The sequence below is a fragment of the Marmota marmota genome, unplaced genomic scaffold (genome assembly GCF_001458135.2).
Source record: "Marmota marmota marmota unplaced genomic scaffold, marMar, whole genome shotgun sequence".
NCBI lineage: Eukaryota > Metazoa > Chordata > Mammalia > Rodentia > Sciuridae > Marmota > Marmota marmota.
Genome location: NW_026000037.1, coordinates 29,973,896 through 29,987,338, shown reverse-complemented (window position 1 = coordinate 29,987,338; position 13,443 = coordinate 29,973,896). Strand labels below are relative to the sequence as shown.

The 13,443-nt window shown below is 30.1% G+C and overlaps 1 protein-coding gene across 1 annotated transcript in view; it reads left to right on the top strand.

Moving 5' to 3' along the window:
• Lrp1b (LDL receptor related protein 1B) overlaps window positions 1-13,443 on the top strand; it is a 1,807,788-nt gene that overhangs the window by 1,573,795 nt on the left and 220,550 nt on the right. Inside the window, exons 59-60 of the mRNA XM_015479144.2 lie at window positions 111-292; window positions 9,043-9,242. Coding sequence (XP_015334630.1) covers window positions 111-292; window positions 9,043-9,242 — 382 coding nt within the window. The remainder of the gene's footprint in view (window positions 1-110; window positions 293-9,042; window positions 9,243-13,443) is intronic.

Genomic DNA, 13,443 nt, shown 5'->3' with positions numbered 1-13,443 from the left:
TTCTCATGTTTTAAATAGATTTCTGTATCTCAGTAAAAATAATGAAGCGATTACTCAGTTTTCATTCTAGGCATTTATGCTATTAAGTTTTTAAATTCTTATTTTATTAGGTAGTGCACAATACAGCTGTCCCCAATGCACTTGCTGTTGACTGGATTGGAAAAAACCTCTACTGGTCTGACACAGAAAAAAGGATGATTGAAGTATCCAAACTCAATGGCTTATACCCTACTATACTCGTTAGCAAAAGGCTGAAGTTTCCCAGGGACCTGTCTTTAGATCCTCGAGCTGGGTTTGTAACTTTTTTTTTTCTAACTTATCAATACATTTGCTGTGGAAAAGAATAAAACATACATATTTCATTAATTTTAGTTAATTTAAATCTTGAAAAAAGACAAGTGAAAAACAAACTTTTGAATCAAATGTTGCTGTGTTGGTGGTGTTCACAAATATGAACAATGTAATTCCTGCACTGCTTTATAGCAGGAGATATAAGCAGTATTCATGGGTAATAAATGACAAAATGAATTATCAAATGCATTCAAGAGGAAAAGAAAGTGAGAATAATGGGAAAGGTACATGTGGAGCTGTGTATCATTTGCATTTTAGTGTGAGGATGATGAAAAGTCATTGCAAAGTTCAAGGACAGCAACCTGGAAATTTCAGATGAGGGATGAATGCACATTAAAGTGTCAAAGCTGTCTGGTGTATGATTTCTAGAGTTCTATAGATTATGACCATTATCTGTCACATTCAATTATGTTGTGTTTGTAGGAAGAGAATATATACCTTTTCATATTTTATACTATAATTTAGAGTGATTACATACTCCAAGATGATCTTTGTAGAAGTTCTACCTACCCAATGCATTTGTTAAAATAACAAATTTATAGAAAGTTTGACATTTTAAAATAGGATATATTTATAGTAGCAAGTATTATGAAAACACTAGTGTTTGTAATGTTTTACTGTCTAAATTAATTTCACAAACTATGTTAGATCTAATAATTGCCATTTGTCATGCTGTTTGTAGCAGTTAGATTTTGCTTCCTGTTGTTATATGGTCTCTCTGTTTTTTTGGTTCCTCAAGTTTATAATTGGCAATAGAACCTTTTATAGGTTAATTTAAAACATCAATTTGGGTAAAAGCAATACCCGTTAAAAGAAGAATTATGCTGTGAATGCAGTCGAATATCCAAGGTAATGGGCACATTTTCATATATATATATATATATATATATATATATATATATATATANAAAAAAAAAAAAAAAAAAAAAAAATATATATATATATATATATATATATATATATATATATATTACAATCCAGCTTCAAAGTGAGAACTTAAATTGTAAGATTATTTAATAAAAACATCTCACTATAAGAGTACACTGTGATTTGCATATGGTTTGAATATGCCAATACTATTGACCCCCATTTCCCAGAGAGTTGTTTTCTGTCCTGATATTTGGTATCAGGGATAAGACAAGGATTTACTTAATGATCACTGGAATGTCTAAGGTAATGAAATAAATAAGCTGTTAGGCCATATCTTGGGGTTCCTTTCTATATTTTTTAAATTATATGCCAATTAAAACAATCAATTTGTATATAGTAGTTAGTAAAAACAGTAAGAAGATACAGGTAGACAGATGGATCATCTTCTTGGCTGTTACATATCAGCTCATTTGTAATCTGAATTTTTTTTCATAAATTTATTCTAATAATCCTGTTATCCAGTATAATTTATAAAAGATTTTTTTTAATTTATAATAATTTTGAGGTAATTAAATAATTTACATTAAATAGTTGTAAAAATCATTATTTATGAAAAATATGTATAGGCATTTTAAAATAGAATGGAGGATATAATATTATAACTATGTTGAACATAATTTTATCTTTTCTAATTATTAAGCTGTCACATTAGGTTATCATAGAAAAGACCAATATGAATTATATTTCAGGATATGCTATACCTTAGAATTTATATTAAAGTGAATGTGTGGTAGACCTAGTTAACAGAACTAGAGTAATAAGTAGCAAAGTTATATGGTGCACTTCAGAGCAGAAGATGTTTCTGGCCTAAAGAATAGGCTCTGTAGGAACACACAGAAACAGAAAAGAGCATATTATATCCAATCAATTACAAGGAACTCATAGGATTGGAACATATTCCACAACTATAGAGGTGTGGAATTGGTTCACTTTACAGAGTAAAAAAGAACCAAGAATAAGTCACAACACAAAACAACATAACAGAATGACAACAAATGAAACTTTCAAGACACCTGGCTTGGGCACATTGGTAAATAGAGGAGTAATTTTCCAGAATTTGAGGAATATATTTTAAGTGGCAGATTCCAAAAAGGAAAATGACCATTTATAAACCTATTGGGATTGAAAGTTTTCAAATAAAGACAATAAAAATGAAAATATATATATTTTTAGCATTTAATGAGTTAGGAAATTTTTATCTTTTTTACTGTAGATACACGTACTGTTTATGCAGAATCTCTAGAAAGACATGATTGTTTTTATTACTTTCCTTATAGCGTGTTTAAGAACTTTCAACTGGCTAATTGTCTTAGAATCATTTAATTAAAAAGCTATCGAGCTGCAGGTTCAACTCAGTTTTCAGTCATTGATTGCATATTTTTTCTTACTATATCTCTTTAGAGTTTCCCAATAACAAAATGATCTTGGACCATGAACATGTTTTGCTCCCTAAACAAGAGAGAAAAGAAAGAACCACAAGTCTCTTATTTTTTTTCCAATTTTAACAATAGTAATTTAAAAGTCATAAAAAACCAGAATATAGATGATGTGAGCTTTTAAAAATGGAGAAAACTGCCTAAATTATTATAAGCATGGATTTTTAAAATACATATAGTGTTTGTTTGTTTATTCATTCATTCATTCATTTATGAATTTATTTTTGTTGCTGTGCTGGGATTGGATATGCTATGCAGAGCTTTACCACTGAGCTGTAGCCTTAGCCTCAGATCTTATTTTAAAAGATGTTTTTCATGAATTACTTTTCCTAAAACCTATCAGCAAACCCAAAGAAAATAATAGTAGGCCCTAATTTGAATTTGAATATATTTTAATAAAAATATGAAGGACAAAAAAATGTGAAAGACACTTTAAATACTTGGTGTCTGTATCCATTATTGTCAATAAAGGTAATAATCAAACAAATTTAGAAAGGCATATTTTATGCATCTGTATCTTAGTTTATACTAGTTCTTATTATTTCTCTAAGCAGAATACGACTTTTCTAAGATCAGCAGAAATATAATTTTCTCACTAGCAGAAACACTCCTGAAATGTGCCTAAGTGGCCACCATATATTGAACACTTAACATTATAGGACTATTTTTAGTGTAAATGTCTTATCTCTCCATCTAGAAAATGAGTACCTTAACACAGAAACCATATTTTAATCATTATTTTTACCTACCATAGAGACTGTTAAATTCACTGTTGAGGAAAATAATAAATGGGTAACTGGAGTTACACAGAGAATGGGGTTATAGCTACAGGGACACTGCACCTGCTCCTATGCACAAACTGGTACATTGATATGTAAATAACCTGCATGTTTCAAAGAGAAGTCATAAGGGAACTTTCATTGTGAGAGAATGAAAAGCATACCAGGATGAAAATTCAGTTTATTATTTTTGCAGGGAAGCACAAAAATATTTCATCAAACTTTACAGACACATACAAAAAAATACTTTCCACCAATTTTTAAATTTTTATTCACAGCTGATTTTAATATTCCTATATTTGGGTAAAATTCATAGGGAATGAATATAAATGATTAATTTTATAATTCAGATTAGAAATAATTGCAAGTGGAAGAAGCTTCTCTAAATTTATTGCCTGATTTTAGAAAAAAATAAAAGCTGTGAGAAGACTTCTACTTAATTCATTTTAAAGAAAAATAATGTATTATGTTCAACTATAAAAGACAACCTCAGAATCCAGAAGCCTGTTGTTATGGTTACGAGCAGACATTCTTTTATATGTTTATACTTGGTTATAACTTACACAATAGGTACTATTTGGAGCTGAGATTTTTCTCACATGGTCTTGGGTAAATATTGCATATTATCTAGATAGAATTTGAGCTCTTCTTTCAACATTTTCACTGATGTCTTATTTTTTTTTTCTTTAATTATTTACAACAATTTTTTTCACAAAGGTAGTTATTTAGGAGTTGTAGTTTACAAAGCAAAATTATCATTTTGTTTAGTGTAGACTTATGCACATATTTGGAAAAAAAACAGTAAATGAGACTTTTTTTGAAAAGAAGTGATATTTTACCATTAGAAGTTAGCTAACTCTTATTGAAATAGATAATAAATTCTTATGAATATTGATATTTTATTCAGTTAAATTATACTTTGTTCCTATGATGTGGAATATTTTCATAATATTCTTCTGACTGATGAGTACTTAAACTGGCAAATATGTAAGTAATAACATATATAAAATCCATCTAAATCATGTAATAATGTACATGGAGGCTACAGGAAACTTAGTATTATTAAACCAAAAAAATTAATCAATGCACATATTCATATCCAAAGTAGTTTAAACAATACTAGCTATTATTTGCTAAACATTTGCTATGTGCTCATTAAAATTCTAAGTTTTGGGGCTGGGGCTGTGGCTCAGGGATAGCTCTTGTCTCATACATGTGAGGCATTCGGTTCAATCCTCAGCACAATGTAAAAATAAATAAATGAATAAAGATATTGTGTCCATCTGCAGCTAAAAAAAATTAAAAATTTTAAAAATCTAAATTTGTTTTATTCACCTTCTCATTTAATCCTCAAAAAGACTCTATTAAAAAAAAAAACTATTATTGACTCTTTGGCATTTGAATAAATCTAAGATCAGGGGAGATAACTAAAGCTTCCAGGTTCACATAGCTAATAATAGGAGGATCTGGGATTTGAATTCAGGTAATCTGTATGTGGGATTTAATGACTGATGACTCTACATAATGTTGTTAGAAAAGAAGCTAGTCTAAAAGTAAGTAACTTACTACAGAAATGAATACTTACTCCAGTTATAGTGCTATCATAATCAAAAAAGCAAATAACCTCTTAGGGTCTCACTTGATCAGTACATTTATCAGTGAAGTCCTTAAATGACATACATAATTTTTAATAATTGTTGCAAAATTAAATCTTTTTTTTTTTTTTGTACTAGACATTGAACCCAGAGGTGCTTAACCATTGAGCCATTCTTTATTTATTTTGAGCCAGGATATAGCAAATTTGCTTAGGGCCTCATTAAGTTGCTGAGGCAGGCTTCAAACTTGCGATCTTCCTGCCTCAGCCTCCAGATCTACTGGGATTACAGGCAGGTAATGTAAAATTTAGGATTTCATACAAAGCCAAAATGAAATCCTAAATTTTACATTTTCCTAAAATCTAACAGAGAGATCATTACTTTTATGGAATTTCTAAGCTAGTTTAAAAAATAAGATTTTCATTAAGAGACTGATAATGAGCACAAGCCATCTTAGAAATGCCTCCCTCCTTCGAGGTAAAATTTACTTCCATGTTTTGTAGTTCTGTAGTAAAATAGTTCTATCTTCATATGTTTTAATTTTTATTTAATTCTCATGCTTTAAAAAAAAATATGCCTCTACTGAATCCACAGAAAGATCTTTCAAGGCAAAAGTGTCTACCTCCATCTCCCTAGTACTTAGAATTATCTGCTATATAAAATGGTCTCTGTCAATCATTATTCAAAACAAATTTGTCTATCTGCTTAATTAAGCATAGCTTTGGAATTTATCAGAAATGTTCCATCATTGACTCTTAGGATACAGTTCTCTGATTATGAGTCATGAGAACCTATATCATCATGTGTGGTTCAGTGACACTTGTAATAAAGAAAGGAGATTCTGTAGACCAGGAGTGATTAATGCACAATTTCCCCAGTACAACAATTCTATGAGTTTTCTAAGAAAACAGATGTATGACTCCAAACTATCTGATTAACAAGAGATCCTGCAGCTCCTCTTAGAGAATCACAATGCCATTAGCATAGGGGTTCTGAGGAATCCTACAAAACACTTCTCAAATATACTTGATCTTTTAACCTACCTTGAAAATGTGAACTAACACTAATCAAGGAATAATTTGTGGAGAGCAGAGGGGGCAATGTGAATTACATCTTCATGAAGATATATTTATAATTGAAGAGTCATCGGGCCAGGCAAATGATTTGAAAGCACAGAAATAAAAAAATGTGAGATCATAATTAAAAAAAAAATTAGGCTGGAGCTGAATTTCTCACACTTTGATAGTAAATTGGAGGATATTTGGGCTAAATAAATAATGAAGGGCTCAAATATCAGGGAGAAGATGCAGCTATGGGCCTCCCACCAGACTTGAGAGTGCTGTATCAGATGTGGGACTCTATAACACATACTTTTTCTATTCTTATTATCTTGGCTGATATGATGATACTAAGCAGATAAAGTTCATAATGCAGATTAAAATTAAGAACTGAACTCCTGTGGAAATTAGACTGTTAGAAACTTACAATTTACCTAAAGGACTCAAAAGCATTATTATTCACATCCAACAATTTCCAACATTTTTGTTGAAATCATCTAATATAGAAATTTCTCTTTTCATCTCTAAGATATTTTAAATTTGGGGGCAAAAATCTGTAGAGGTTATAGCTGAATACAAATAGGAAGCATATCTCCAATTAAAACAATGTGGAATTTTTAATGTTACATGTAAACATTTATATTTTATTCATTTATGTCCATTTGTTAAAAAAAAATTATGTGTGAAAGGACAAATAAGTCTAATTGTATCTAACCCTTTAGAGAGAAATTGATGTAAGCATATCACATTTAGTGGGAAAAACAATTAATATATCAGTATTCCCAAGATTCAGGCTCAGTAAGGCAAGGAGGCATATCCTGATTTATTTCAATAAGATAAACTACTTTTCATTATGACTTTTTTCTGATTGAGTTTTTTTTTTTTTTATTTTGTGTCTGACATTATCTCTTCTTTAGAAGGAAAGGTGCTCCTCCATAAATTCATTGTAGAAAAGAATGCATGTGTGTTTTTCTGGAATACATATTTCACTGACATATGCTGTCTTTAAAAAAATTGCTAAAAATAAGAGCTGAGCACAGTGGCACCTGCCTGTAATCCCAGCTGCTCCGGAGGCTGAGACAGGAGGGTCATGAGATCAAAGCCAGCCTCAGAAACAGTGACGTGCTAAGCAACTCAGTGAGACCCTGTCTCTAAATAAAATACAAAATAGGTCTGGGGATGTGGCTCAGTGGTTGAGTGCCCCTCAATTCAATCCCTGGTACCAAAAAAGAAAAAAATGCTAAAAATAGTGTAATATTAAAAAAAATAGAACATCCTTTTTGAAAGAGCGTGGCATCTACTATTACTTGATGATTTGGAATTTTTAAAATATCTTCAGAATTGATGTAGACAGGTATTTGGAAGCATTTATAACAATTCCAGTAATGACCCAGGAGAGGCTGACTTGAGATTTCCTGGATCAAGTTTAAGTTTTCATTCTCAGAGCTCCCTTTGAACCTCTGCTCACAAGTTTCCACCTTTAGTTTAGTCCTTACAAGAGATATATTTCTGCTTTTATGAACCATACTTCATTAGTGTATCAATGACATTTTTGCTATCAAATAATTATTTTATTATCCATGTACTCCATGCCTTTATACATACCCCAACAATGATGATCAACACAAAATATTCTCAAGTTATTTATAATGATTATTTCTATCAACCTGCTATTTAATAAGTGGATTTTCCAGAAAACCATTATTTCTTTTGTATTGTGAAGTAAAATATCAAAATATAATTATCTTTGTCAAAAATTATAAGGAAAAAAACTGTTTAAAGGACATTTCAAATCTCAACTAAATATCTCAGCACATTTTTAAATCTGAAGAATTAATTGCCAAGGATTAGACTTAGCATAAAGAAAGGATGAAACCTAGAAAAACCTTTCTGGGTTAATAGAATGAAATTTCAAGTTTGAATATGAAAAAGACATAAAAAGTCTTTTAATTCAAATCTTCGATTATAAAGATAATGAAATGTATCCTATATAATCAAATAGAGTGACTTTTCTTACCTTGAGGGAAAAGCTGAAAAACAATGAAATTTCTAGGTGATATGTCAGCTATTTGTATTTTATGGAATGCAATATTTATATTTAACTTATCCTAGTTAGTATCAATAATATTAATATTACTTTTACTTTATTACCCCTGCCATGTGTGGAATGTCCTACTGTGCAACTTGTAATAGCATAATTAAAACCAGTGTTCTCCTATAGAACTTTCTGTGGTGATAGGCATGCTCTTCATCTTTGCCATTATATGGAATACCCACATATATGCATGGTCATTGGACATATAATATATACCTAGCATGAGGAAGAATCTAGTTCATTAGATATTATTTGATACAATATAGTTTATTTAATTAAGTACAGTTTAAACTTTAACAGTCACTGGCTAGGGGCTACCACATTGACAATGCATATTCAAATAAATGAAATGCATCCTTCTATTGGCTTTTTGAATTTTTCACCTATGAGAAACCAAAGTAACAGATTGGTGAATATATATATATATATATATACAAACATAGAAGTAAACACAGATATAGATAGAAATTTCTCCAATGTTGTAGATGTCTTTTTGAAATGTACATTTGTTACTTTGGGACATCTATAATATATTAACACTTGTAAAATATCTTATTCTTTATATAATTTTTTAAAGGAAATGTATAAATTGAGTGAATATTTTAAACCATTCTATGTGATTAGTTTAAAAATTCACAAGAAAAAATTTACATTGAAGGATTTCTGTGAGATCTATAATTCAGAGAGATACCAAAAATTAATTTAGGAATAACAGAGCAAAAAAAAAAAGTGAAATATCATGTGATGTTTTACTTCCAGAGTGCTATAAACAAAATGGCTATTGATTTTCTTTCCTAGGTATTTGTATTGGATTGACTGCTGTGAATATCCTCACATTGGCAGAGTCGGAATGGATGGGACCAATCAAAGTGTTGTCATAGAAACAAAGATTGCTAGACCTATGGCACTAACAATAGATTATGTCAACCAAAGACTCTACTGGGCTGATGAAAACCACATTGAATTTAGCAACATGGATGGATCTCATAGACACAAAGGTTGGCAGAATACATGAGTCATTATTTTACCAGTGCATAAAATGTTCCTTTAGAAATATGTATTTCATTTATATGCTTTCTCCCATCAAATACATTTCTTAATTTAAGGTTTCATTATTATAATTGTTTATGAAAGCATAAATAAATTAGAATTATATATATTTATCAGAAGTTACGTAATTTATACATAAACAATTTTGATACTTCATGCATTTTCAAATTATTTTTTCCTAAATTTATAGTAAATAGGTGCTAATTTTATAAATTAATATATTCATGTATCCTAGCTGATTTGGAATAACAGAATATTTACTTCTAAATATGAAGTTATTACTGCAATCTGATCGAATATCAGTTTTCCTTTTAAAACCTGAGTAAATATAATTTTTTAAAAAATTATTTATGTATTCTAATTTGTTATATATGATGGAAGAATGCCATTCATTTCATATCATAAATATAGAGCACAAATTTTCAAGTCTCTGGTTGCACACAAAGTATTTTCACAGCATTCATGTCTATATATTAGACAATAAATGAAATATGGATAAATATGATATGGATATAGTAGAAACTACAAAGGATCCAAATTACCCTCAAATATTTTAAATGCACAAGCTTTTTAAGCTTATATTTTTACTGAATAAAGAAGTAAAATGATTCTTTATTATTTTTGGTGACCTAATTTCCCTTTTACTGTCAAGTGTTTTCATTTCTAAATATTGCATAAAATATATCTTCTACAGAGTATTCCCAATTAAAGTCAACCTGTTAGAATGACCTATCCCAACAGATGGATTTCTTCTCTGGTATTAAGATTATCAAAGAACTCCTAAAGGAGGGCTAAGGAAAGAAGAAAAGCTTTTTGTCAAAATTCAGTTGAGACCATGAAAACATTCCAGTGTGAAGTCCTGAGAAGTATGAAGACCCTGAGTTTCAAAAGGAAAAAACAAATAAACAAACAAAGAAATGTAAATGGTGCTGAGGCCACACCACTTTGAATTTTACCTTAATTTCTCTGAGTTGATATGTAATCAAATACATCCTTTTAAATAAAAAATGCCAACAAAGTTTTTAAAGATGCTTTCTTAAGGAGAAGAGCATTGAGGTATGATGAGTATATTTCGATGAATCATTTATTTAAGTGTTGACATTCCAATTATAGAGATAAAATATTCATAAAAATGCAATTTGAGTGAAGAATTCGAGATTACTTTAGGATTTTAATTAAAGCAAAAGTAATATTGAAAAATCAAAATCACACTTTGCGTCAGAAGTTAAATCTCACCCAAAAAATCAAATGAAATGTTCTGCGTAACTCTCAGAAGATATAATTGAAAAACTTTTTTTGTGGCAGTTGACTATATAACCATGAACCTGCGCAATTTTAGCATTCATAAAGAGCACAAGGTTGTTGCAAATGTATTAATTTGAGTTAAATTTTAACTATACAACAAAATTACAGAAATTTTTGTTTCATAGGTAAATGTTTAAAAATATACCATAGTATAAAATACTTAAGTATATTTTAGTTGAGCCTTTTATGTTTGTGTGTCAAAAACTACTTAAAAATGCTAGGTTCATTAAAAACTATGGATTACACCCTCTGGTTATTGTTTTAAAAGTGTACAATGTATAGGCAACTAATCTTCTGAAAAACAATACAAAATTAAATGCATATGAACAAAGTATCCTTCAGTCATGGTAATGTCTTCAGGTAGAAGAACTTGATATCAGAAATTGTACATAATGTATTAAGGAACAAATTATTTGGCTGAAAAATAATCCAGCTTAATGTTATTTTTTAAAACTTGATTTAGAAAATATCTTGAGGCTCAAAAGGGGAGAAAAGGAAAGTAAGAGAATTTTTCCTTCAGAAATATTTTCTTCTGAAGCTTCTCACAGAAAGACTAATGAAAAATTCATTAAGTTCCTTGTCAGGCATCTGCCAATACCTAAGTACACAGGCCAATAATTAGCTGGTAGTTACTAATGAGGTGCTAAATGTAGCTACCCTGAATTATGCCAACTTCACAGCCAATGAATGAAAGAGACCTTCATTTGCCATATTCGTAAAAAAGGAACTGGATTATTCTACTCTTTGCATTTGTCACATAAACAAAAGAGGATGCTGTGCATATTTGTAGGTGGAAAATGAGATTTTTATATCAATAACTTTTATGTTACTTTGGTCACTGACCTCTTTTTTTCTCTTGATAAGACCAGTATTATTGTTCTCACTTATTTTAGTTTTGTTAAAATTGCAATCCAAGTTAGCCAGAAGAATGTACATGTTACTCATGAAAGTAATTTGGGAATATGAAGAGTGAGAAATTTCAGAACAATGACTCTTTTTCATAAGCCACATTTTAATAGTGGAAAAAAGTTAACCCTTGAATAAAATTTTATGATTTTAAATGGCCTTATTATCAAATACATTCTTATTTAACAATACAGTAATTCCATACAGTAAATGAAGTATTATTTGTTATCATTTATTATCATGTACCCAACCTAAGAAACTCTGAAGTTTCTAAGTTCTATGCCATAAAATATTAGATTATATCCAATGTAGATAATGTCTTAAAGTTTACTTGTGAATTTCTATTTCTCTTCTTCTGCTATATCCTCTACTCCAACTCATCTTCCTACCAAATACAAATACAACATTGTAAAATTAAGCCAAAAAAGAAGAAGAAGAAAAAGTTCACATGCATTAGTTTGGAATGTTGCTAGTTTAGGAGCATGAGGGCAGACTCTTAGTCACATGACTCTCTACCTAATTCCTATTCTATTGTATTTCACTAAAATATAAAGTAAGGTGATATAATAGTAATATTATGACAATGCAATGCAGTATGATACATGCTACTGGATTATTACATCAGGTAGCTTCTTTTAAATTACATGCTCATTGGCTCATTTTTAAACTTTTTTTTCTGATTTTTTTTTTTTGTTGCTTTCCCTATTCATTCATTCGTTCTTCATTCATTCAACATTTACTCACCTGTCTTTCTGTTCCATGCATTATTCTATGCCTTGGAGTTTGAAAGACAAATAAATTTCTGTCTTCAAAACAAAGTTCAGTGGGGAAAAAGTGATACTCAGGTAAAGACATAAATTATATTGGAGGTAGAAATATATGCAAAACATTGTGAAATGCAGACAGGAGTAGGGAAGGCCTTGTTTAAGTGAGCAGTCTGAGAGGTTTAGTAAAATTTCCTTTATAGGAAAAAGAAGAAGGGATTCTTCACACAGAGAGAATGGTATGTGCAAAGATGTAATAGGGTCTTGAAACAGCATGGGGTTTACACAATTTGGCAATGACTGGAAGTCATATAAGAGGGAGATAATGACACTAGATGAACAAGAGCAAATTGGGGCCAGATTGTGACAAGATTTGTGTGCTATGTAATTTGGAATTTATCCTTTGGGTCATAGGGAGCCATTGATGGTGTTTAGCTGACAGAGTGCTGTTATTAGATTTGACAACAGCATGGAAAATAAAAGACCCTGGAAGGGCAACCAATTTAGAGACTGTTAAAATATTTTAGGAGAAAATGCTTGAAGTCATTATAGCTGTGGGACTAGGGATACAGTGTTAGATTCAATAGTAATTTAGAAGAAAAAATTGGAGAGATCTGTAAGATAAAATAGTAGAACTATTGGGAGCTGATTTGTAAATAATACGTGAATGATTTGCAGAATTATTCACTTATGGGGAAAAGAATTGCCATTTTTATAATTATTAGTTTCATATATATTCATATATTTTTAAAGAATTAAATGTACTAATGTGAGCCCAACTTAAATGTTCTTACTGAATCTTAAAACTGTTTTGCTGAGAGACTTCTTTTTTGTTTGTTTGTTTGCTTGTTTTGTCAGAGGGAATTGAACCCAGGGCCTCAGACATGCAAGGCATCCTCTCTAACACTGAGCTGCAACCCTAGTCCAAGATGTGCATTAATTTTGATAGCAGGATCAGGAAGACAGCCATTCTAAAGATGTGGTTAAAAACCATGCTCTATTGTAGCTTTCCTTAAAATGCATTTCAGAACACCTAATAATTTACCTAGAAGAAAGAATGCAGACAAGTGAAACTCTGTCCTTCTCCTTTTCTTGAAACACAAAATAGTCCTATTGAGAGACTTGCAATTTGAAGATTCTTTCCAGATATATATATATATATATATATATATAT